Source organism: Eutrigla gurnardus (genome assembly GCF_963514095.1).
Source record: "Eutrigla gurnardus genome assembly, chromosome: 4".
Taxonomy (NCBI): Eukaryota; Metazoa; Chordata; class Actinopteri; order Perciformes; family Triglidae; genus Eutrigla; species Eutrigla gurnardus.
This window is the reverse complement of record NC_139918.1, coordinates 28,459,470-28,485,918: the sequence shown is the minus strand read 5'-3', so window position 1 is coordinate 28,485,918 and position 26,449 is coordinate 28,459,470. Positions and strand designations below refer to the sequence as shown.

At 44.8% G+C, this 26,449-nt stretch overlaps 1 protein-coding gene across 1 annotated transcript in view; it reads right to left on the bottom strand.

Moving 5' to 3' along the window:
* Positions 1 to 14,608: 14,608 nt before the first annotated feature.
* Positions 14,609 to 26,449, bottom strand: part of cdh24b (cadherin 24, type 2b) — a gene marked incomplete at its 3' end in the record, with an annotated part of 80,271 nt that continues 68,430 nt past the window's right edge. Inside the window, exons 9-13 of the mRNA XM_084006927.1 lie at positions 25,717 to 25,834; positions 22,319 to 22,639; positions 18,651 to 18,858; positions 16,821 to 17,310; positions 14,609 to 15,592 (exon numbers count right to left, since the gene is read on the bottom strand). Of these exons, the coding sequence (XP_083863053.1) occupies positions 14,609 to 15,592; positions 16,821 to 17,310; positions 18,651 to 18,858; positions 22,319 to 22,639; positions 25,717 to 25,834 (2,121 nt within the window). The remainder of the gene's footprint in view (positions 15,593 to 16,820; positions 17,311 to 18,650; positions 18,859 to 22,318; positions 22,640 to 25,716; positions 25,835 to 26,449) is intronic.

The following is a 26,449-nucleotide window of genomic DNA, read 5'->3' as shown; positions in this document are numbered from 1 at the left end:
TCACCAGTTGACATTCGGACTGATGACATGTCTGCTAATGTCAAGGAAAAGAAGCCATTAGTTCTTGAAATAGACGATGTGGACAAATATATCAGAGGAGAGAGGACTTTGACATGATGACGTTTCTAGGAGAAAAGAAAGAAAATGTTAGTCATTCAAAAATGAATATTTTCAAGGTCCCCAGAAGATGAATCCTATTCCAAATGAATGAAAAACAAATGTTCTTGACCTGAATCGTCTTCTGGGGGTCACGACCATTTCGTAGGAAAGAAAGAATGCGACCAGCTTTAAACGGCTGCATTTTAATGGTCACTGCTACTTAAATTGAGATGATGTTGTGAATTAGAAGTAGATTCTGATGGAGGTCTCCAGAAAGACCTCGTCCTCTGGGCACTGGAACACAATGAGCTTGTGATTTAGCCAACTACCATGAGGCAATTTGTTGATGAAGAGCCTGGAGGCGATGCTAGCAGCATGGTCAGAGGGCTGCAGGAAGATAAAGACTCATCCTCTGGGAACCATGACATTTGGAGTAAATCTCAAAGAAAATTGGCTTTCCAAAACTTTATCATGAAGAGAAGGATATCTTTTCTTTTTGGAAGATTAGTTTTTGGGGTGTATTTTCACCTTTATTTGACAGTACAAGCAGAGTGCCGGAGGGATGTTTTAATGCGATGGTGTTACTAGATCAAAGGTCAGAAGGTCAATGAATTTGCAATAAATCATCTTCTGTGGACCATAAATGTCCTACGGGCAAGAATGTAGCAGCTGCTTGTGTATTCAGCCCGGACCTGCAGGAACTTTACTTAAAAGTTACCCAACGTCCAGGTTCACTTATTATCATGACTTTGTTTGAGTGGTAGTACAGCCAGCAGTTAATAAATGGCTTGAATAATGATTGAAATTATAAAACCTTAAAAATAAATATATGCTAATTGGGGAATTAAAACTAAATGACTGTTAACGTTTTCTGGGGACCATCTGGAATTCACCCAAGTGTTCCCAGAGCGTTCCCTGCTTTTAGGAGGAAATACTTTTAAATATCCACTTTGGGAAGAATTTATTGTGCCCCTAATTGTGGACTAAGTGCTCCGCTTTTATTCGTCTGTGGCAGTTCTTAATTTAAACTTTCTGAAGCCCCCCCCTCGTTCACAATCTCCTCCCTCTCTGCCCTTAATTTCTATTGACAGCTCGCTTTGCCCATCCTTCACAGCGGCCATCAAGAAAGCAGCTGCGGTCTATATTTTTTCCATCGCTGCCACAGCAGGCGATCAGAAGAGAAGGATTTCAGACAGCTGGCTTATAAAACCTACCGAGTGTGCGGAGAAAAATTAAATCACTATCTTGAGCCCGACTGGAGTATTGTGTTTAGTCCTCAAAGGAGATTCTTCTTGACCTCTTGAAGTCAGGTCTAATGTGGGGAATTGAATTACTGTGGCTTTGAGTCGGAGAAGAAGTGAGTAGAATACAAACTAACAAATAGAGAAATAGAAAACCAAGCCGACTACTGCTGCACCTTTTTCTAAATGAGAGTCCAAATTAAATGTGGGTTCAAAGACACAGTCAGTAATTTACTTGGACTGCTAGGAGCGCCAGCAAAAACAAAATCTGTCATCTTTCATGTTTTCTTCCACCGGCGAAGATATAAACTGAAACACGGCAGCAGCATGAGAAGTTTCTTCTGTCATGTTGCGAAACGCCCGAGGAAAAAAACCTCACATGCCAGTTGCTCAGCGTGCCTCCCTTTATGTTATTTAGAAGCAAATATTGGATGTGATTGTTTGAGATGAAGTCTAAAGCCGGGGTTTGGAGGAGAGCAGATTGATGGACAGAGGATGAAGGAGACTGATCTCTGACTGGAAGGTTTCTGAGGAAAGAAGATTGAGAGAAAATACCTTGAAAAAAAAAAAAAAAAAGGCTTAGCAGATGAGGGCAAAAGAGCCATGAAGAAAAAGTCTTGAAAAATGTAAAGATCCTTGATCCAAATGTAAAGAGGGTTAAAAGGAGGATTAAAAACAGCTCATTCCTAATAGCTGACAGAAAAAGACTAACACTCGATGTTTGTGATGCCATTTAAGGTGCGATGACATCAGATTTGGATTGGATTTATAAGCTGAACTCCTCAATTATGTTAATGTCCTGGTCAGACGGTTGCAGGTCCCTCTGGGTCCATCAGATCGATATCTTACAACAACTGCTTCTAAACAAATATATTATTTCAGAAATCAACTGGAGAAAAAAACTTGCATTATTCTGCTTAGAGTCTCTGAGACCAAAGCTGTTAAATATCCTCTATAATTGTCACCAGATAGGTAATAAGTCTTGGTTTAATGTGGATGAATGATTTTGCAATCATTACAAATACATATTCAATACCTTGAAGTGAGTTTTAACGTGTCAAAGCAGTTCCTCACTTCCTGATTTCAGGATTTCTTGTTTTGTTCAGCAATTTTACACCCTTTTTTAAACCCTGTAACACATAATATTTGTTCTTTTTTAATCATGCAGCAGCTCAGCTAGAATGATTACACATGATGTTCAAGTAAAGAACCAACCAACCTTAATTTTTTTCCTCATGCAGATCGAATCCCTTCCCTCACATCTGATTTGATTAATGCAATAAATCCCTTTAACGAGCCATTCAACCAAATTGAAAAATTCTTTACGTCGAGGTGCTCTGAAGCTCGAACCGACTCCCGGCGTGTTAATCTCCCAACAAGGAGGTTGGATTTCCTCGCCGCAGCATTTTACTCTGTGAAGTCTCTGAGGAAATAGATTCCTTTTTTCTTTTCTTTTTTCTCTCCTCACATTACAAAGACACGCAGGTCAGCCAGACGGCAGAATTTTAATTGATCCAAGGTGTGGATGTGAGCCATAGATAGACAGTTACAAGCGAGTTAGCTCTGTAATGAACAGATGATCTGTGAAGGGTGTTCCCCATTGCATGCTGGGACGGGCCCTGGAGCCAGACAGCCTGTGAATGGATGTACTGTAAGCAGGGAGAGAGAAGGTCCAACTTGGCTTTTAGAGGTTTACTGTTCCAGCAGGGGGCAGCAGACACACATCTCTGTGTGCAGCCGGCCTGTTTATGTAAGTGCGGCTGGACGCGCGGCGGTTTGAGTCTCAGCAGGACCGTCGATGCTTCACTGAAGTGTCCTACATTTACCACCACATGGCAGATGAGAGCTGGTCCATTAGTGCAATTGGTAGGAATTTAAGAAACAGCGTGATGCATTCACTGATGCAGACTGATGGCTTTATTTATTTACTCTAACTGAGAGTAATGCCACACACAAAAACGTCGTGTGATTGAAATGTTCACGTGTGGTTTAAAGGGTGCTCTGCTGCACCTGTAGATACACCTGGCAGTGATGTCACGGTGTACCGAGTGCACTTCTGCATCACTGCAGATGCAGATGTATCAGATCAGCTGAAAGTCAGCAAAAATTCATTCATATTTATAACTTATATTGATAAATAGTGGCGTAATAATAATAATAATAATAGATTGTATTTGCAGTGCACGTTTCATTCAGTGAATATCAGAGTGCTTAAATTATAAGATATCTAAAAGAAATAAGCATAAAAGCATTGCATCATATCACAGAGGAGCACAATTTATCAGTCAAAAGCCTTTGTAGAGATTGGAACCAGCTTTGTGAAGGCCTCGCCCCTTAATGCATCATAGTTTCACCCATAAATTAACGCTTACAATCCTTACACAAAGGAGCGACATCGTGATCAGCACCACGGACAGCGCTACACACCCAGCGTTTCTATAATACTCCACACTTGATTGATTTGTTGACGTCTAACTCGCTAACTGACGTATTGACTTATATTGATGAGTTTCATATTCCATCCACCGATAAGGAAAAGCCTCTCCGCTCACTATTTGTCGCTGTCCTTTGACGGTGGGTGCTGAATTAATGTGGCCTCGGCGTGTTGCGAAAGATAGGGGAAGGGCCTCAAAAAAAACAAAAAAAAAACAGCCATAGCCCCGGGGCCCTCGAGTAATATTAAAGCCATTCTGTTTGTAGGGACTCACACTGCACAGCCAATTACTGTTAGTTTTAATTCTAATGGAGATCCCAAAGATTTCTGGAAGAAAACCCACAACAAGTTAAGTTGAATTTGAGGGGAACTTAGTACAAACGATGCGCGACACATCTGAAATATTTCCATTTGATAAATGCTGCAGGCGTAAACATGGTGGGGCTTGGGAGTAAATATTTCACTCACATGGTGCGGCTTCAGCTTCAGAGCTGGCGAAGCTGCTTCACATTATTTACACAGTATATCTATACGTGATGCTGTTAGACAGATTACTTTAACATACTTGCAGCAATCTAAAGGGGACATGAAGGGGAATGGGATGATAAGGAATGTTGATGGATGTGTCCACATTTTTCTCACCAAGGTGGTTTTATTAAACTGTCATGTGACGTTGCGTGTTGCAAATACAGCAAATACTGAGGACTGGTTTGTGTACGGTGGTGTAATCGATGATGGCAGAACATAATGTGCGTTGATATACACACAGAGACCAGCAATACGGTAAGGAAAAAACAATAAGTCAGCAAAAAAACGAAACATTGCAGGCCCTGCAATCAATACAACGGTAGAGAATTAATTGTTAATTGAAGTAATGGGCAGCGTATTACAGCTAGGAAGTATTATTTCTCAGCCTGCATGGTACGGCCTCCAGGCAGTCAGGACAGAAGAAATACATAGAGAAAAAGAAATGGAACATATTTACAGTAATATATGAATTAAATATTAAAACAGACGTTGGATGCAATGGACAAAAAAAACAAAACAATATGGCCTTACACCAAACGACTGTGTCTCTCTCTCTCTCTTCTTGCTCACATGTGACATTTTAAAATATTATACTGCACTAAACAAACCAAAGTGCCCTTTTCTAGTCTTACATCATTTTTGTTACCAATGTACTCCAGACGATATAGTTCAACGTACGCTCACACGACGGTTCGTATGATAAAATACGAAAAGTAAACTTCTTCCTGCGAATGTCCAGCAGCGTGACCCGAGGTGTTTGGGCAACAAAACTTCTTGGTTGGGTCGAGGGAAAAGATCGTGTTTTGAGTTAAAATAACTTCGGTAGTGGCATTACGTTATTTAAAGGTGCAGTGTGTAGCATATGAATGAGATCTGTTAGCAGAAATGGAATATTATACACATAACTCTACTTTCCTTCGGTGTATTATCACCTGAAAGAACTGTAATCATTTCTACGGTAGCCCAAAGCGGACAAACCAAACACTGGCTCTACAGAGGGCGTTTTTGGCATTATTACACCACAGGACGCGCTTGGAAAGGGAGGGGTGTGTGGCGGTATATGGACGGTTGTAATCCGCAGCCTCACTTAAACACACACAATGCACCTTTAAGTATGATCGTAGAGCTTTTCGACCCTCCACGTCACCTGTCTTGGCTCACGATTAAGTATACGAATGATTTTCCGTAGGCGTAGCGGTGTACGAGAAGAGCCTGCAGGTGGCCAGATACGGGGTTTATTTGGCTCGGGCTCTTGTGCTGCATAGAAAAATTCCGCCAGATGACAAGGGAATCCGTAATGGTCAGACACACAGTTTGAGTGTCTGTCGGTATTTAGTGAGTGGGCAGTTGATCAAACGCTGGCTCCGTCTTTTTCCGCAGCCCTCAGCTGTTAACTTCCCTCCGTGATCTATGTAGGACAATAAGGAGGCACAGCTGATGAGAATAAATCCCCATGAACATCCCACTAACGGCATAACATCCCCCTCAACTTATTATTCCACTCACTTCATTGAACAATTAACCAATCTGACACAGAGGGCTAATGAACACACTTAACTCTCTCTCTCTGTGTTTGTGTGTCCGTAATTGGATATCATGTTCTATTTTTCTTTTCGCCTCTAACGATCGCGTGTGTAAATAGAGTCTGTCGCCTCCCAACACACACACACACACACACACAGGCAGACTTCTCTCCCGAGTCTTGAGCCGCCACAACAACATTACGGCAGATATGATCACCCTGCTCGGAGCGCTGGAGCGACTCAGCTCCCAGGAAACCTCGCGGAGCAGATAAATACAACCGAGGTCCAGACACTATCTCCCGCCCTCGCCATTTACAAAATATCCCACAGCCGCGTCTGTCAGTATGTTCTCTGCAAATAAGGCAGCAGCTGGACAGCTGAACAAATAATCTATTCTGCAAGGAGGGAAATATAGTTTCACTTAGGCCAGGCTGCCTTTGTAGACATCCTGTCTCAGGATTAGGGCCTTGGCTATATAGTCCTGGGTCCCCCCCTATGGTTCAAACCTCTTCTCTTCAGCTCATTACTTCCACATAACCGCAGAAGGATTTTGATGGTTTCTGATAGGATAGCGAACGATAGCTACGGGGAGAAAAGACATCTGTCTGTAAAGGGATGGAAACGAGGCGCTTGCAGGAAAAGTGAGTTTCCTGGATCCATCTTTGAACCGTGCCAGAACACAATTGTTTTTATTTACAGCCCATTCCCTTCCACACAGCTGCTGAAGGGTGTGCTGTGGTATGTTAATGTGGGGGGGAGAGAGGGGGGGGCGTCGGGCCGCGTGCTTAGCAGAGTCTGTGAATGATTACTGTCTGGTATTAGGCAAATTCTCCGCGCTTATGGGGACATGATAAGGGATTATGTCGCCTCATGTAACACCATGTCACCGAAAAAGCAAGACAAGAAGCACTTCCAACGAAGATTTCTGACTAATAATGGCCCTTTCACCCCGCCTCACCCCCTCCCTCCCTCCCTCCCTCCCTCTGAGCCCCAGTTTGCCAACAAGGCAGAAATCAGAATCGCACGATCACCACCATCTCACAAACGTCAGACTTTCATTCCAGCGTCCACCATCAACCAGCAGGGCGCTTAAATTATCCACCTCCTCCATCCATCCCCCTCCCTGCCTCTGAAGTGTAAATACCTCTGGTGTAATTTACCCTGAAGTTCTCATTCGCTAATTACCCCCCATCTAATCCCCCCACACCTTGCCAAAACCAACCCCCTGCTCCAGGTCTCCCCCCGTTACACTATGGATTCCCTGTCGGCTTGCTATGGGGAGATCGAACTCTAATTAAGATTGTTAATGAAGATTTAATTTTCCACTTGGAATGAGCCAGTGAACTCTGAGAGCCGTCCCGAGCGAAACGCGTGAGCCGGAGAAAAGATGGAGACGAAACGAGGAGGAGGAATCTGGGGGTCTGTTTGAAAAACCACATGGGGACGGGTGGAGTTAAGTGTTACTTCAGACCGTTTCCAACATCTGGCATCGTTTTTTAGTGGTTACAATTAGCGGTCGCTCTCGGGACAAATGACTCACAAAGGTGTTTGTCGCCGCCGGGTCGGGATGGAAACATGACTCCGGGGTGGACGCTCATTTTATCCAACCTTTTTGTGGTGGGATGCTATGTGACACGCATGGAAATGAATATATAATCAACTAGGAAGGTGCAGGCGGTAGAGGGCAGATCTCCACCAGGCGTGTCTGCTACAACCATCGTGTGATTGAATGAATGCAACCCATAATTAGAGGCGTCGGTCAACCTATCCCCGTACCATCATTGGAGGAAGTCGGAGAGCCAGAAGAGAACCGCTAACACGGGGAGAACATGCCAACTCCATACAGAAGGAACCCGAAAACCCGGACTGGAAACCGGGGATTCCTCTCGTAAGCAGTGATATTCTTTTTATTTTACTTTTATTTAAGCAGGAAGTCCCATTGAGATCCAAAATATCTCCTTTACGAGGGAGATCTGGCCAAAGTAGGTGGTATATGTCCAGGACTTTTATTGTGAGTATTTTCCTGAATTATTAAATAAATAAAAGTACTTCATGGCCGTTTGCCATTCATTAAATATATTTCCATTGATATTTCTCAATCGCGTTGCTCTCTCTACTCTCTACTCTCAAGCGTCCGTCGTCTTTCCTTCATTGCAATGCATGATTGTACATAATGCTCATCTAGAGACCATCGGTTGTACACTGTACAACCATCACGTTAGCTGTTGGACAAACACAAAAAAGCGAGCAAACTGTTTCACCCCACTGTGTCATCGCTAGCGGCTTTTAACCCCTCCGCCCCGAACATTAGCGCTATTAATAGGGCTGGGAAGTCTCCCATCCACAGGTTGAACCCGAGGTTATCGGATGTGTTCCAATTCTCCCCTTTCACGTCTTCCCTGTGTTTCCAGGCTGCCTTTAAAGCCGCATATACGTACTTGAAAATGCAAAGCTGGCACAAGCTCAGACGCACACCGACCCGAGCATCGCGTACACTCACGCTGAGCTGGATAGCCACAGGGATTCTGTGTCAGGAAGGTTCAAACAGAATGAGGAATCTCACACACACACACACATATTCACACACACAACCCCTCGTGTCCCATGATGCAATCCTGCAGTGTGTGTGTGTGGCTCTCCAGCACAGTCACTCCCTGACGTGCGGCATTAACGGAGCTCATTTTATCTCCAGCTCCGCCATTAAACTATGATCAATTATGCATGCTGTAATTATTGACAGTGCCATGACAGCAGCAACTCACCTAGAATGCTGCATTGCGGTGTTGATGCTTTAAGCCCGACTGATAGACTCACATATAGGGGCCGTAAATCGATGAGAATGTTTGGGGTTAATGCCAGTCAAAGCTCTGGGTTTTTTTTGCCTTCACATCGTCTTTAGGAAACAGGATGTTAGCCTCCGTAGGGGGGGGGGGGGAATCGGCCCCATGAATCTCATAATTATGGGAATGTACAGACACACGAGAGGCGGCTCGGGCTTTTTCTTTTCCTTGCGCTCAGCAGAATCAGCTCTAACCCAATCACAAATACTGTTTTATGTAATGCAACAGACTTGCATATTAACTGTTAATACGGTTCCCCTTCTTATCCGTCCCCCCCTCCTGACTCCAGGCGGGTATTATCATTGTAATCAAGCGGAGACCCAGCTAACACGATCATTCTCTAAACCATCATGTAGGAATAATCCCCTTCTTCATATTTGATTATTGTAATAAATCTTTTTAACCAGCTACGCAGTCGAACGCCGCACATCACCCCGATCCATCACGGAGCCGGGGCGAAGGCTGGAGGAGGGCTACAAGGAGAGGTGGAAGGTGGTGGGGGATTATTTAGCATTGGATTATTTGGTTGCAGCTGTCAGGTCCGTCGTATTTGCTTCTGCTTTTGAGTTTGAAATGTCCTTTTTTGCTTTTTCTTTTTCCTCGACGAACAAACTGAAAACCCCCCTCCCCCGTCTGTCTGAAAGCGTGATTGCTCTGCAGAGCTCTTCGTCTGTCCTCTATTTTACTGACCTCACATCCACCCACCGGGCTGGATCAGACCAGACAAGGTGTTCCTTCATCCTGCGGTCAGACACACACACACAGTCTGTGGTTCGGAAATTTCAAGTGGCCAATTTGACGAGATGCATCCACCTTCCTCACAATAACACTCACAAGTTGAGCACACATTTGTATGCACCGCACAGAACATCTCTCAATCTCTCTCTCTCTCTCTCTCTCTCTTCCTCTTACAAACACAAACACACACACACACACACACACACACACACACACACACACACACACACACACACACACACACACACACACACACACACACACACACACACACACACACACACACACATGAGCAGCAGAAGCCTGATTATCCAGAAACTCGAGAGACTGCAGGAAGAAGCACAGAGAGCAGTTCTGACTCATCTCTTTGAAATAGTTGCTTTTTTATTCAAATTTACAAAAAGAAAAAGTACAACAGAAATAAATACACTTTGTTCGGCACGCAATTGTGGAATTGTATCAACATCGTGCAGGGGTAATGAAGTCATGGGGGGTGGGGGCGGAGTGAGGGGGCACAGAACCTGATGCGGTCTACCTGTTTTTGGGTCAAGAGGACTCCTGGGGTCATCACGTTCAACCCGCACCCTTAAACTCATTATCAACATATCTGAATGCAGAGATACCTGCTCTCATCCTGTCAATGTGACCTCAGTATCCTCAGGTCATAGTTTATTATTGGGTTGTTTCTTGGAAGGGGCAGAGGACCTGCCAGGTCCACTTCAGCCCCGTTACAGGGGGTCCTTGCATCTGAGCAGGTTTTAAGTGTGATGGAGAGCTGCAGGAGTGCCGCAGAGTCTGCAGGCTTTGGTTCTATTTAAAACGACTGATTCAACTAATCAGGCTTTTTGATTGGGCCAATTTGCCGGGCTCAGGAGGAGGTGGCAAAATCACCTCTCGTCAAGTGGCTCAGTCACCGCAGCACTCCAGAAACTCTGAAATAAGTCAAATGAGCAGAGGCATCGCTTTTGATTTTGACCAATCAAGCAAGAGGCGGAACTTTGAATTAGGCCAATCAGCGGAGATGAAACACCTGGAGCAATCAAGACTGCTGGAATAAACCATATAATTGGAAAAGCAAAAAAAAAAGGTCACTTATTGGTATACCGTGCTAATTGCTCTTGCAATGGCTGCCCCAGACTTGGCGATACTGTTATGGAAATGAGGTTTGTGTGTGTGTGTGTGTCTCAGAAGGATGGCACATTCCATGTGTGGAGGGAAACATTGCCCAGATGATGCACCGGCAGAGCAGCACATTAGTGCCGCTGACAATGACTCTCATCCTCATAACAAGTTCCAAGTTCTTTGGCAGTCATTTCAGGTGTACCGGCGAAATTATCATTCCAGACATAAATTCATTCCGTCTCTTCTAAATCGCCTGACATTTTCACGCCAATAAAAATCAGGTTTTAAAGGGATAATTTGTGTTTATTACAGCTTGGGGCTTTCCGTGAGTTACGATAACATTGTAGTAAGGACTATGGCAACATCGCTACAATAAAGTCGGACAGGGTGAGAAAGACTAGAGGCCAGACGAATGCAGTAGGGCTTCTATCCAGTTAAAATCCAAACGAGATTTAATACACTTTCATTTACACGCACCTACGTAGATGACACGCTGGTTTATAAAACACAAATCTAATTGCAATCTGTACTAAGTACCTTAAATCAAATTTGAAACAGGAAGTTGATGTCTAAACGTATTTACAACCACAGAAGTAGAACAGGAGTAGAACGGACAATCTCACGCTAATCAACGTAGCAGGATCGTCAGCGCGGCGGCTATTTTTACGCATATCCTTGCATTGTGTGTTGTAGCGTTGGAGCATTGTAACTTCTGTATAAAGTAAACCAACGTATGGCGAGTTGGGGAGTCCCTGTGGTGAGACTTTTGCGAGGGAGTGTAACGTTAGCACAGAGAACCGGACGAAATTAGTCAAATTAAACAGTTTGATACTCCACACTCTCTCATCACAGTGTAGGGAAACACACCGCTTAGCATTAAAGTATGGTGGAATTAGCAAGCTAGATAGCTCGCAAGCTAACTAACAAGCTAAGGTGACAAAGCACCTTAGCTCCTCAGCTAGCACAGTAGCATGTTAACTAGCTAGTTGACCTTTCCTCTCGCTAACAACTAACAGCAAACACAATTTTCTGTTCAACTTCTTGGTTCTACTCCTATTTTATTTTACCGTGCACAAACAGAACGTTTTTGTAAACTTTGGCTAACCTGGCATTTGCTAAATACTCGTTAGCTTGCGATTCTTCTGTCATTCCCGAATGAAACAACACAACTAAGACCCAAGTTGTAATAAAGTTGAATTATCCTTTAAAGGTTGGCCTACAGTATACGATGTATTGCTGCGCATGTTAAGTAGGTCGTATACAACTCGATTGGTGTTGCAGAGCTGATTCAAAGGTTCGGGTAGCTTTAGGGTGCTGAGGTTTTGTTCATCAGCAACATTTCTTCTGACTCAGATCCCCCGCTGAGGTTCTGCACCCCCCCTTCCCCCCCACTCTTCTCCGGTTATTGTGCAGTATTTGTACATTGGTCCTGATACCACCCAGTTTGCACAGTGGCCCTGTGCAGCCAAGCCTGTGGCTCAGATAAAGGGTCCGAAGGTGTGTGTGTGTGGGGTTCGTTTGGGTCAGTGTGCACTGACTTCCTGACCGCTGGACTGAAGTGTTGACTGAAGCTCGACTACAAGATTATGTGCAGACCCACACTGGTGGACGATAGCGAAGCTGGCAGCTTGAACCGCGTGGGCGGCTTTACAACGAACCGGTGACAAAACGGTGACATTTCATCGATGGCACACAGAAGAAGTCCACATTCAAGGTTTTAGGGGCATGTGGTAAAGAAATGTCCTCGCTGGACTCCAGGAAAAAAAGTCTGTTCGGTTATTATCCATTTACTTCTGTGGATTCGTCGAGGCAAAGCAAAAAATACAATATTAATATGGTCATTGAGTCGGCTGAAATGCATGAAAGAGGATGTTTGATGGACAGTCACTTACCCGTACTCTTATTAAAAATCTTACTCTTAAATGTACACTTTATTATATTTCTAGAGATAAGTAGCCGCCCATTAAACGTTCTTTCATATCTCTCAGAGCAACGCTAATGACGGAGCTGTCCTCGAAACTTATTAAAAAATCCATTTTAGTGTATTATTCCACATTTGCAGAATAGTAATGCAGATTTTTAGGGAAAATACAGATTTTTTTTTTTTTTTTTTAGCCCAATAAAGGACTTTTTCCCCTCCCTTCACTCTACTGGATTTTCATCCTCACTGGGATCCTCGCTGGGGAAGACTCGGCTCTGAGCTTTCCTCTAACTCATATTTTGCACAACAAACTTCTGCCAGAGGCCACATGTATAATTGAATCCCTGGCTTGTCCATCTCAGACGAGCGAGACCACAAACCAAAACCTTTTATTACACAGGCGTAATATACATGGTGTCAAAGTCCAGCTCAGTTAATCCGTTTCTACTCTACAGCACATAAAGACCAGTTCTGTTTTAGATTTGCTTTTTTTCCCTTCTTTTATATACTCTCTTTTAGCAATAATATTCAGTGGTATTTACATTTGAAATGCTTTTACATACAGTCAAACATTGTGTCTTCTTGTTTAATTGACATCTTATAAAAACAACTGTAATCTTTGACATTATTATCTATTATTGAACATCACACAGTACAAAAGTGCATTCCGGCTGAAAACTCCAGCTCATTTGCATCCCGACCTTTTAGCAACGTGGGAGTCTCTGTGGTGTTGTTTCCCCCGCCAGAGCTTCATTACACATCTACGGACTTTTTCATTCTTGGGGAAAGTGTTTTCGAGTGATCGAAAATGGAACTGATTGACTTTTAAGGGTTCAGACGTACAGTCATGCATACTTTTGTCCTCAAGACGTGTCAAGTGAGACGATGGTGGGGGGGGGTTAAGAAAAATGGGAGACTTCTTCCATAAAAACATTTAAAGAGACAAATAACGGAGTCATCCGTTACTCCACATAGTAGATGGGAAACTCGTGGATGGGTTCGCTTTTATAATTTACTGTAGTACAATCAAAGCCGTATGGTGCTCATCAGTCCTTGTGTGTGTGTGTGTGTGTGTGTGTGTGTGTGTGAATCTTTGTAAACATAACAACACTCGACTACAAAAAGCTTGAGGGATGAGAGTGGTGGTGGTGGTGGTGGTGGTGGTGGTGGGGGGGCGGGGGATCACATCCCTATATCACTTACATTTTTCACAATGTCTGTTTTCCTCGTGGGCTGACGGAGGAGGGAGAATCTTTTGCGGGATTTAAATGATTCATCATTTTCATTTGGAATGAAGTAGTGAGCTGAATAATTCACTTTTTCCGCCACTGCAGATGGAATAAAAAAGTAACAGTTTCTGTACAATCGTTTCCCGACCGCTTCTCTCTCTCTCTATACATCCATCCCATGCCCCGCCCACTACCCATTCAAATACATACATCATCATCTCTCCTGTGTGTTTTCCTGGTGTCTGAACTTCCTTCGTAAATGTTAACGCTGCACCGAAAACTAATGTTGCGGCTTCCGTCTCATCTTTAAATTGTCTCTGGGTGCTTCATGAATCCTCCCCGCCACCATTACTCCGTCTTTAAATATGCACACGGATATGCACCCACATGTACAAGTGCGTTTATGTGCTCCCGCCCGCACATCCTGTATTCCCACAAACACACACACGAACAAAAAAAAGAGCAGATCGACACACACACACACACACACACACACACACACACACACACACACACACACACAGGGCGGGAAAAACGTCTTTCTTCTCGTTTCCTGCTGTTTCTCATTCCATACGTGCGAGGTTGAATTAAATCGAGTCTTGGATGTTTGGGTTGTTTTTCTTTGTCCAAAAGCGTTTAACAAATTGTTGCTGCCCTGAGCAGAAGCAGCGTCTGCATTGTCTCAGTATCTGTGCTCAACCGTATCAGCGTCTCAACACTTATTGCTTTAAATTACATCAATCACTCCCTCCCCTGCCCCCGCACTCTCCTCCCTCCCCAGGCTCATTTTTCTCTGTCTCTTTTTATTACTTTGCCTCTTCATCTTTCTCTCCTTTAACTTCTCTTCACATTATTCTAGCTCTGGTTGCCTTTTCATCATCCTCCTATTCCCTCTTACCCCCTTTGCCCCTATTTGTTTCATTTTTATCATCCTCAGTCTTTCCCCTCTTCCCCAGCCGGCTCCCCTCCCTCTTTCTTCTCAGACTTCTCGAGCTCGTCTTTCGCGTCGTTCTCCCGTTTGTCGCCCGCGTCATCGTCGTCCTTCTCTTCCCTCTCTTTCTCCCTGTCTTTGAAGAGCTGAGCTAATTTCTGGAACTGGGAACCCCACTCTTCCAGGCCGGCCCCCCACTCCTCCTTGTCGGCATCCTTCTCCCCCTCGCTCTCCAGGGAGCTGAGGGATCCGGCCCGCGACCCTGTGCCCTCGAGGCCGTACACCTGCACGGAGTCGTACGGCGGCTGCGACGGGTCAAAGGTGACCTGGGCGAGACGCAGACGCAGGAACTCGCCCACCCTCAGTGCAAGGGAGGGACCCCCGTGCCCCGGAATTCCTCTCACAGCCTCCATTCCAGGAACCCAGCCGGCCCCGAAGCCCATCACTCCGCCGTACGCTCCCCGATGCTGCCCCGGGAAGGGAAAAAGCTGGGGGGTCATATCCCTCCTGCCTAAAACATACCCCCCCAAACCCATCCGATCACGCCAGTCCCCAATAAAGCCAGCTGCTTCTGGGTAGACGGACGATATCCCTCCGCCCTCCCTGTCGGGCCTCGCCACCACAAAGTTGCTCCCCATCTCGAGTCCTCCTTTCCCCAGGGTGCCGGGGTAGTCCCTCTGTCCAGACATCTCCCCCTGCAGGACAGTGGCGTAGTTGCGTCCACTGGCAGGATGTCCATCTGCGGAGTTGCCCCCGTTTCCATTCCCGCTCCCCCCTCCCCCACCTCCTCCCCCGTTGGAGTCAGATTCAGCCTGACCAGAGCCGTTGCGTTTCGGGGAGGAGCCCCCGCGGGAGGCCCTGCGAGCCGCCATGGGGAGGGTGGCCGAGTCGCACGCCCAGCCTCCCGCGCCGTGACCGTTGCCCATCGTGGAGCCGGAGCGGGTCATGACGAGGTGATGCTCCCTGGGTAACGTCTCCGACTGCACCTGGAGGGAACGTAGGCGAGCACGAGTGGTTTCAGTTCGGGGCAGGGGGAGGGTGCGGTACTGTTAGGGGTTTGGTCGTGGCGACACAACGTGGGGATTTAATGAGAGGCGGAACAAAAGCAAAAAAAAAAGATGGGTGTGAAGATAAAGTGCCCCAAAAGCATGATGATAAAAAATAATAATGATGAGGCGACGGAGAGACAGACATTGAGCAGAACAGAGAGGAAGATTGGAAGAAGCCATAGATATTAATTGAACACTAGAATGAGCTAACACTGCACTGTGAGAGGGAGATGGAGAGGGAAGTGATCGAGAGATAAAATGTTTGAAAATTAAATAAAGGAAGGTACAGACAGCCTTTCCATGGGCTAATAAATAAAACTAAACATAGAAAAGATAATGAACAGCAGGACATAAATGTGCTGATATCTCTGAATCATTGTTTTTCCTCCAGCATTGTGCTGGACAGTTTTTTTTTTTGCTACCGTTCAGAGATGAAAAATACCTTAATTACTTTCTCGCTTCCCGTTTGCTTATTCAATTCAATAATTAAGTCACTTATTCAACTTTAATGCTTTCACCAATGCAGCCATCTATCATTAGTTAAGTAATTAATTAAATTTGAATTCATTATTCAATTCGTCAATCACCTTTTCTCCTTCCTAAAACATCCATCCATCCATCCATCCATGTTTCAGAACACGCTCCACTCACATGCCAGTTTCACACCATTATCATTAGCATTCTATATTTGCTTAATTTGTTTCTCACTTTCTCGTTTATAGATTTAATTTAATAATGAAATTCATTCAACTTTAATGCTTTCTCCAATGCAGCCCATCTATCATTAATCAGATAGTTTATTCCATTTTAATTCATTATTCAACGTCCATCACCCTTTCCTGAAACATCCGTCCGCCTGTTAAACTGTGACGCAGTGAAGAATCCGTTCACATGCCAACTTTATGCCAAACACGCACATCTGCGTCGATATATAATACAAAAATCGATCATAACATCCTACTTGGATATTGCCATGTGAACAATAACAATTGAAATTTTCCGACTGGCATCTCTGAAGACCGGTTAGACTAGACCAAGGGCTAAAATAACATAACTCCTTGAATTTAGGGTGCAAAATATATATTTTTTTACTTTTTAACATTGGAGCTTCCTGTCGAAGCCAGAATGAGTCAATTAGATGAGCTAATGAACTCGTGATCCTTACCCAGTCCACGTCTTGGATGTGGTTCCCTTTGTCCTCGCCACTCCCCTCTGTGCAGTTGCTCGCCGTTCCCGTCCCCCCTCCTCTCTCCTGGCTGTCGCTGGTCCTCGGCGTCCCTCCGTCCGACGTGCTGACGGCGCTTTGGGGCGCGGTCCCGTCCCGGCTTCCCGCACGACTCCCCGTACGGCTTCCCCCGCTGAGGTCCGTGGGTGCTATGTACACGGCCCCGGACTCCATCGGTCCCACCATGGCCCCTTGGTTCTGGATGACCAGAGAGTGGTCCGGCTGGCCTCCGGGAAAGCGGTACCCCATCTCTGCCAGGCCTGGTTCGAACACTCCACCCGGAGCACGGCGGAGGACGGGCAACGTGTGGCTGCTGTAACACAGGCGACCGTAAAGAGGTCCTCCCGGTCCGGAGTAGTTGTGTTCCACGCCCGGGTTCTGAGCCCAGCTATAAGTGCGGGCTTTCTCCTGGTTTTGATGGGCGTAACGTCTGTGAGACACGAAGCAGGACATCCAGTTAGCTATATTATCATCAGTCAGGTGCCATTTTTGACTTTGCTAACATTAGCTAGCTATGCTAATGTCATTAGCAAACTAAAGTTACTATAACAACAAGGGAAAAAATATGATATTTCATGTTAGCATTTCAGCTCATGCCAGTTTGCTAATGTTAGCTAGCTATGCTAATGTCATTATCAAACTAACATTAACATTACAACAAGGGGGAAAGAATATGTTAATCAATGTTATCATTGATCAGCTAACGGCAGATTGCTAACAACATTAGCATAGTTAGCAAACTTACACGCTTAATGGGTATTGCATTAGCATATTAGCATATCAGTATTATTATAAGCTTCATTAGCTGACTTTAGTTACAGTTACAGAATTGCAGTTGTATTGTTTACATAGGTTGTTTGGCTAATTCAAACTTACGAACACATGCTATCGTAACCTGAAAAAAATATCTAAAATAATATATACAAATTAACAGCAGACTCCAGTGATTTAGTTAGAATTCAAGATATCTTGCCTATGAGCCTCTAGTGTGAAGACCAAATACAAACATTTGTGTCGGGGTTCTGTTGAACATTGTGGTCAGTGAACCCAAAACAAGACAACATCATTAGCGTTACTTTCTCAGACTTCACAAAAACTCACGACAACTGTTGCTAACTTGCTACAGCTTCAAAGTTGCCCTAAAGTTGAACCCCCTGCTTCTCCGTGACAACAGAGCCAAGAAACAGAGCCAAGAAGAATAAAACACTAAGAACATTACAAAGGTAATGCTATTGCGAGGATATTGCAATGGATTGCATTAGATTTAAATGTTTTTTTTTTCATGTCGGGTGCACCTTCATGAATTGCGGGAAGCTATTTTCGATAAACTGAAATTGACGCCTTTGTACTTGTTTATGGCCTCCCCATATGGCTCGCCTGAGTTCGGCGGAGCTAATTATTAGTCCAAAGGCAATAACAATGTCTCGCAGAGGCATCAAAGTGGGTGCAAACTGCTCTCTGATGTGGCGGAGCAGAAACCAGCTTTAACAAAAAATGAGCACAACAAAGTGGTCTCCGAGGACGGCGGAGCTTGATAGCCTTCCGTCTGGCGTTTTTGATCGGTGACTGATTATAATCTGGGAGTTACGGCTCGATCGTTTACTTAAGTGGATCAATTAAGTGCTGGACCGGGATAAAAGCTTTTACTCTGAAGGGGGGGGTAAATCTGTTTCCTCCCAACTTCCTTTTAACGTGTAATGAGAAGCCAGCGTGATTAAAACAACACTTCTATATGAGTGCATGTGACACGTGCACACTCCTGACACTCACACGTTCCTGCTGTCCAGCGTGCGGTAGCCGCGTGAGCGCGAGCTGTGCGGCGCGCTCTGCAGCGCGGCGATGTCGAAGGCGGCCGTGTCGGCCTCGCCGCCGCCCTCGTCGTCGTACGTGATGATGTTCTCGCGCACGTCGTCCTCCTCCAGCGGCGACAGCGAGTCGCGCTTCTGGCGGCGCAGCGACAGCGACAGGGCACTCACGGCTGCAGAGGGGCGGCGGAGGGAATAAAGGTTATTGAGGCATACGAAGAGAAATTGGAAAAAGGGGATGATTAACAAGGGTTGGGGGGAAAGGGGGGCAAGGGTCACCGGGGAAATAAAAAGAGAAGGAGGAAGTGGAAGGGAGAAATATTCAGGCAGACAAAGAGGTGAGGCAAAACAAATAGAGAAGAGGCCTTGGGTTAGAGGGCTGCTATATCATATCAGCAGGCGACATGCCTCCACTGTGTAATTGACTTTGAGCTCCAGTCAGGCAAATGGACGCTTTATTCTCCCAAGACCCCACAAATCTTATTCCACATTCCTAAAGCAGGGGAGCTATTTGACCCTGTGGGCAAAGAACCGAGCTACGGAAGATCCTTCCGACACGGCTACCTGCGATTAAAACAAAACCCAATGCTATTTGATGATTTTCTTTTTGTTAAACTCAAAAATTCATCATGCATAAAGTGGCGGAAACATTTTATTCATATAAAATTCATACAGGGAATATATAAATGTATGTATAAAGGCAAACATGACTTTTAAGTTCCTTTCCAACAATGGATTTTTGATACATTTCTAGTCGACCACTCTATGTATTTTATCAAATTGATGTTTTATTGTTATTTGTTTTGTTTTTATATCTTTACCTTTAAGAAACATGCTATATAAATCCAGTTGTATTACACATATGTGAATGCCAATGCTAAGTAGGCCATATCTCCCCTTTTAGAACGCTGTGCAAACTTTATTTTCACTGTTAGCGTGCGTTTAAATGTTTGAATAGACTCCTCCGCCTTTGTGCAAATACATCAATAGATTACAGAGCGTTAGCGCAGCGGCTTCAAGTGGTTTCTCGCTTCTGCAAAAAACATTTTATCTGTGAAAGGAACAAAGTCCTGGAACTCGCTAACTGATCCATTTAACTTTGCCGCACACTTCACTTTAAAGAGAGCTTTTAATGTGTGCTTTATTGCATCTCTCGGTATTCAGTTTGCCTTTTTTATTCTCTCTCACTGTGCTCGTCTCTTCGTTTCATCAAAGCCTTTCCAGGGATGAGCAAACAGGCATCCGCTATGAACACGGCCACACCGGCATCCAATAGCCGTTTGGAGGTTGTCCATGTGTATCTGTCCATTTCAAATAAACTATAAATAAATCAATTAACTGTAACAGAATGTGGAGGAAAAACATGCTTATATTTCTTGCAGTACGTGCATACATGCGGTGGTTAAAAGGTGTCGGAGCTTGCCGTTATTTGATTTTCCCTGAAACTAATCCAATGATTCCTGACAGGAGTGGGAAATCTCTAATCTCTCGCAGCAATTTGAGGGATCACCTTCATGCTAGACGAACATGTATTTCCCTCTCCGACGGAGCCCAGAGAGCGGTTAGCACACGGCTCCTCCTCATGTATGCCAAGCCCCTTTCTAATAAACCAGATGGGATCCTGATGGAGCCGTCTGTAAGGCCATTTGGCAATTTTGTGGAGTCGGGGCCCAGTTATACTGATCAGGATTAGCACGAACCTCGAATAGACAAGGAAGACTAAATTGTCCTGGCACAAACTCTGAAGGCGAAAGCCTCTGAAGTTGCGTTCATGCCCTTGTTACTTAGCAGAGTTCTCACCGCCACTCGGCGTGCTCACCTTCACGCCGTGTTGCGTTCCCCGTCTTGATTGAACCGGCCTCTTCCAGAATGATAATGCGCCCATCAACAAGGCATGAGTAGTGATCCAGCGGACTGAATAGAAATGACAATGATGCTGGCCGAGAGCCAAAGCCTCCTCAGCACCTACGGCTTTATCCAATTGAGCATTTGAGACTTTCTGCAAAAGGCGGCAGTGGTCGTTTTATTATGCCGCCGTCAAAAACCCCCAAAACCCCGCAGGGCTCAGATAATCACTCAGGATTGTTATTTTAGCAGTGATTAGTGCGCGACCTTGCCAGAGGAGGTAAACGGACCAAAATGGCGTGGAAAAGTAAACCCCGCTATTCAGCAGCTGTGACTAGGAGAAATATTTACGCTGCTGCCTCCGTTATTTTTATATGCAGATTAAACACCCAGGGATGAAGTGGAGGGTAAACAGCCCAAAACACTATTTACTCATCTTTTTTATTTGTAGATTAGCATTAAACTGTTATAGGAAGCACATCTTAATGATATAGCTTCATAAATAATGCTAAGTGCTGTCGTAAAACCACCATGTAGATTCCATAGAAGTACAGTGAGGGGTTTTTTTCAGGGCCAAAATAAATAAATTGTGCTTAATATATTTATTTTCACAGTTGTTATTGTCTTGTGGTGAAGTTGGACTTCATCGGTATGTATCTACATATATTAAACTCCATGGCTGTATTATAAACCTCCTACATAGTACCCCCGAACATTGTGTACAATATTTGTCAGTAACATTATAAAACTGTTGAATTGATTGATTTTGCAGTACGCTGAGGCGGACTTTAACCCATGAACTCTTAAAGCGCTGGACAAAAAAAACATCTCCTACCACCAGTGAAGTATTATTGAAAAAGTTATTGAGAAATGTTAGTTTACTTTATAAGACATTGGCAGGTAGCATCCTCCCCCTCAAACAATTCATTCCAACAGCTCATGGGGAAATAAGGCATCAACGTGGGAAATATTCTTCCCTTCAGTTACAGCAACAAAAAAACAGTGGAAATTCTATAAATATTGAAGAGTGGATCAGTTCAAAACTAACGTTCAAAGGCCGACAATGTCTCAAAGATGATCTCTCTCTCGCCGCTCTGTGAGTGCGGTCCGCCAGCATTTCCACTCTACAAAGGCTGATAACCACATATTGCTCTCTTTTTATAAAGTGTTGTGATATTTGAACAAACCATCCGTCAACGGGGCTCACAGCGGACCGGCTGACTCGCTGGATGGCTGAAGGCGCTAGCTTGCCAACCTACCAGTTGTGGAGCAACTCTCAAAATGTTACACTGTCGCCCATAACGTTGTCATATTTCGTTTTCAGACACAATCCTCTGTTTATTCCTATTTAAATGCATCAGTCATCACTTTTGACCAGGTGCAATGATTACATTCAGAACTGCTTTTAATGTATGATTTTAACCTGTATTTATTATTTTACTGTGCTTTAAAAAGACAAGACATTTGCAAATTCTTCCAACTTCATAGCGACCCTGTATTTGGAATCTCACTTCAAAAAATGTGACTTTAGTGTTGAGATAAAATGTGAAAATGGTAAAAACAAAGAAACAACAGGCTAATTGCTGGTTTTGCCCATTATTTCCAGTTCTAGCGCTCTGCATTGTGGGATACATAGCCGAGGTAGAATGGTTTGATTCATGCTGGAGATTTGATTCCAAATCTGTGTGATATTTTTGGCACACTGCAGATTTCCTGTATCCTACATGCTATTTCAGCCAAACCAGTACACACTGCTATAGAAGACAGTCTGAATGCAGCCGTACTCACCCAGCAGCGTCGCGACACAAGCCAGGATGGCCAGCAGGGCGGCAGTGCTGAGCCCGGGGGACGGCAGCGTGGACTGCTGAGGGAGACACACCGCCTCTCTCTCCCAGTCCCAGTCGCCCTCCGTCTGTTTGTCCTTCTCCTTCTCCCCGGCCCGAGCGCCTCCTCTCAGGCAGGGGCAGACGGACACGGTGACCGTCCCGGTGCTGGTGAGCCCCGACGTGCCGTCCCTCAGGACCAGCGGCACGTGGAGCGTCAGGGTGGAGGAGGCGGAGCGGGACAGCGGCTGGATCTGGGACAGCAGCACCAGGCTCGCCGTCGGGCCTGAGGGGAAGAGAGAAACCCGTCCGCCGTTAACTGCACGCCGCAATTTCCCATTTATTAACGGTGCTGTGTGGCAGCAGGAGGACACAGCGGTGGAATGATTGAAGTACATCACTGTGCTCATCTTTGTAGCCCCGATCAATAGCTGATTGATTTATGCCACAATGGGATAAGGGACGCACGGTCTCACACGTGGAATACATCAAAAGTTTAAATATTTCATGAGATTTCATCAATAAACCCTCGCATGTAACAATTTCGAAGGACGGAGCTGCAACAACACAGGAGCTCTGATCTCTTCTGCTCTGACTCTTACTTTGGGGCAAAAGAGCTGCGAAGCGTCAACGAGCGAGAAAATATTTCTTCTATAATTCACTGTAAAAGACTACAAAGAAACAAGGCCACAGACAAGAGCGCGCACACAAACATAGCGTGGAAAATATTTAATCAGTGGGAAAGCCGTGCAAACACCACTCAATTATGAAAAACAATCTTCTCCCATTCAAAATCACACGTTGAATCATTAGCGTCCTTTAACAAAGCCAACGCTGCTGCGTGCCTTTGTCGAGCCGTCCGAGTGAACTGCTCTGTTCTACGATCGGATGACACATCAAACGCCTTTGATTCCACATGTCGGCGTGTTTTTCCTCCAGATCCTCCGTCTAACCGGAGCGGGTCGGAATACACATGGACACATCCTGGCTGTCGGCTTGTGGTTCCCAAAAAATACATTTGAAAATCTCAACGCCATCGTCTCTTTTCCAGAAATAATGACCCGGTTTCTGAAGACTTTCCAAAGACCTTGTTGTGAGCGGTTTCATCTCCTCTTTGCTTTCAGCTACAGGTCCGACTCCAGTGCCATCGAGACCCGTTATCTTGGAGAGGAGGCCGACATCTCCAAAGCTAGGCAACTCACACCAAAACAACCCAGACTGATGGATAGCACTAAAGAGGAAAAAGCTGTATTTTTGACTTTGAGGTGAACTGTCCCTTTTTCAATGGGTCAAACGACTATAGTAGAATCCACACTGCTTCCTCATCTCTATGGCGTACTTATGTGGAGCATATTTCAGCTAGCTATTTTGGTTTTATGGCCCTCTACCATGGGTAAGTTAACTGTCAATCAGCCTTGTTTTCGGTAAAAAGAAGAAGAAAAAGCTCTCATTAAATCACTGTTTACAACCTGAGTTTGCAACCAGCTGGTGAAGAGACTGCCCATTTGTCCGACAACCCAAATATCGGAGAGTCCATTTGTCTAACAGCCCCGTTATCTTGCAAACAAATGACCAAAATACAGACACCCCACAGCACATAGCTCATAATCATGCAGCATGACGTCATTGGACCTTCCAGACTAGTCTTTGCTTGGCTTGAGCTGCACTTCTCCGGCTCTTCTTAACCTAATCGTTGCCTTCGTTGGTCGGCTTAGGCATGAGTAAGGCGGGTCACGTCTTAGCATGGCAGGAAAAACGTATCGCAACCACTCCGATGACGTTGATTTACTGTAATTAGCCACGTGCTTCTGTTCGTTACACAGATGTTGTGTTTTTTCTGAATCAGAACGATGGCACCTGTAGCATTTAGCTGCAGCCAAATCTTCACCTCGGAAGTTGGTGGAGACCAAAACAAAGCTACAAGAGTGGATAGATGATGTGCGTCGGAGACCTGACTTCTGATAAATGTTGCTCTCTGTCTTCTCTGGTGTGTAAATATGCTACCAAAACGTTCACCATAGCAGTTCTTTAGGTTTATGTGTCAATATTGTGTTTTTTTTTCTTCTTGTGCGGCCCCAAAAAAATCTAAATATGTATATATATGTAAGTTAATACAATAAATGGGACAAATCGACTTCTTACAGCTTGAAAGACAACTGACGATCACAAGCATGACACAGGAAATCAATTGAACCACCTTTAGACACGTTTTCCTCCCAGTAACGCTGTATGTTGCATGTGAGCTCCCCCGGTTTAATGCTATTTCCCTGGTTGACAGGTCAGTAATGTATCAAAGCGAAACAGCGAGAGGTGAAAGGGAGATGCTAGCTGATGTAATCAGGGAGATGCTGCACAGTAAAAGGAGCAGGTTTCAAAATACTTCGGCTCGGCAAATGTTTTATGTTTAATTCAGGATGTTTGTTTGGCCTCAAGGATACAAACAATGTGTTTTGCTGCGAAACACCCACTGCAAACGTTCCTGCGTTTTGTTTACAAGCAAAATCCTTTGGGCCATAATTGTGGGCAAATGATTTTGTCTTTATGTACTGAAAAAACAAAATGTGAGTGTGAATGTGAAATGCAGCGTGGTACACTTTTGTTGGGATTTGTTTGTTGGTGAATGCAGAAACTTTAAATTTATTTAGATAGTTTTATTCCCCCTAAAATAATCATTAACCTCAAGGATTCAATGCATATTATCATAAAATCTTCCTTGAATTAGCATGAAAGTGTGTGATTACGTGTTTGTGCTGTATTCGTTCTGTATATTCTGCTAAATGCCTTAAATGTAAATGTATATGCAGCAGATGTGCGTATTCGTGCAGGAAAAACGGGCCAAAGACGCAGACAGAGAACAAATACTAAGTAGCCAAATTCAATTGAGCTGAAGTGAATTGAATGAAGCAGCTCTGATTTCTTCAAAAAGCTTTTTCTTTGGACACAGTGAAGAATATGTGGCTGAGGGGAAGGAGAAGATGGATGTAGAGGATATGGGGAATGCAAACAAGAGGGACGGATAAAAGACGGGGAGCGTAACAAAGCAAAACAATGGGGCCACCGGAGTTGGGAGATGGATGGTGGAAGAGAGAGGCAGAGACAGAAAAAGGGGAAGGGGGGAGGCAGAGACAGAAACAGGGGATGGGGGGGAGGCAGAGAGCTGGAGGGGAGGAGGAGGAGGGGAACGGGAAGAGAGAATAGAGGGGGAAAAGAGGGAGATGGAAAGAGAAAAGACGGAATGAAAATGTGGGATTAAGAGCCTTAACGAAGTAGGAGAAAACACAGTGTGTGTCTGCCAAGGGAACAAAAAAAAGAAGGAGGAGGAATTAAGAGATATACAGAGAGAGGAGGAGATTGAGTGCCTACCACCGCTGTCCCTGACGCTGAAGTTGAGGGCAGCGCTGGACTCCGGAGGGATGCTGAAATACACCGTGCTGTCATTCCCTCCCTCATCTCTATCAATCGCCCGCAACACCTGCACCACCTGAAAGCCAGAGATAGAGAGAGCAGAGGAGATTGGCTGTGAGTGTGTGTGTGTGTGTGTGTGTGTGTGTGTGTGTGTGTGTGTGTGTTTGTGTGTGTGTGTTGAAGGTAATGGCAGAAACAGTTACAGAGAGTGCTTTTAGCTACAAACCATTAGCCGACGTCAGCAGGAATCAAAACAAGCCAAACAATTAGTCGAGAGACGAAACTTGCGTCTGATACTCGCACCCAATAAATCACAAATACAGACGCGGCGTCGCTTTCAATCGGGTAAAAGCGTCTGCGAGCGGCGAGCCCACGGTGGCCTTCTTAACCAAATTCATCTTAGAGGGGGGAAAAAGAAAAGTGGTAAAAAAGAGAAATCTACACCGTGCTTTATTTATTAATGAAAAAAAACCACACAAAACCTCCAGATCATCATTATGCAAGATGTCCTCTCACTGAAAACGCTTTCGAGTAGCTGGTTAGCCGAAGCGAGCGCTGAAGGGGATCGTGGAGTCGGTCTCCGGGCCTGGAGAACATTTGTTATGTACAGTCACATTGTGTTATCAGTCGCCGGGCGTGAATATTCAAACGAGTTTTCTGGCTAATGACTTGTCATGCAGGGAGAGAGAGA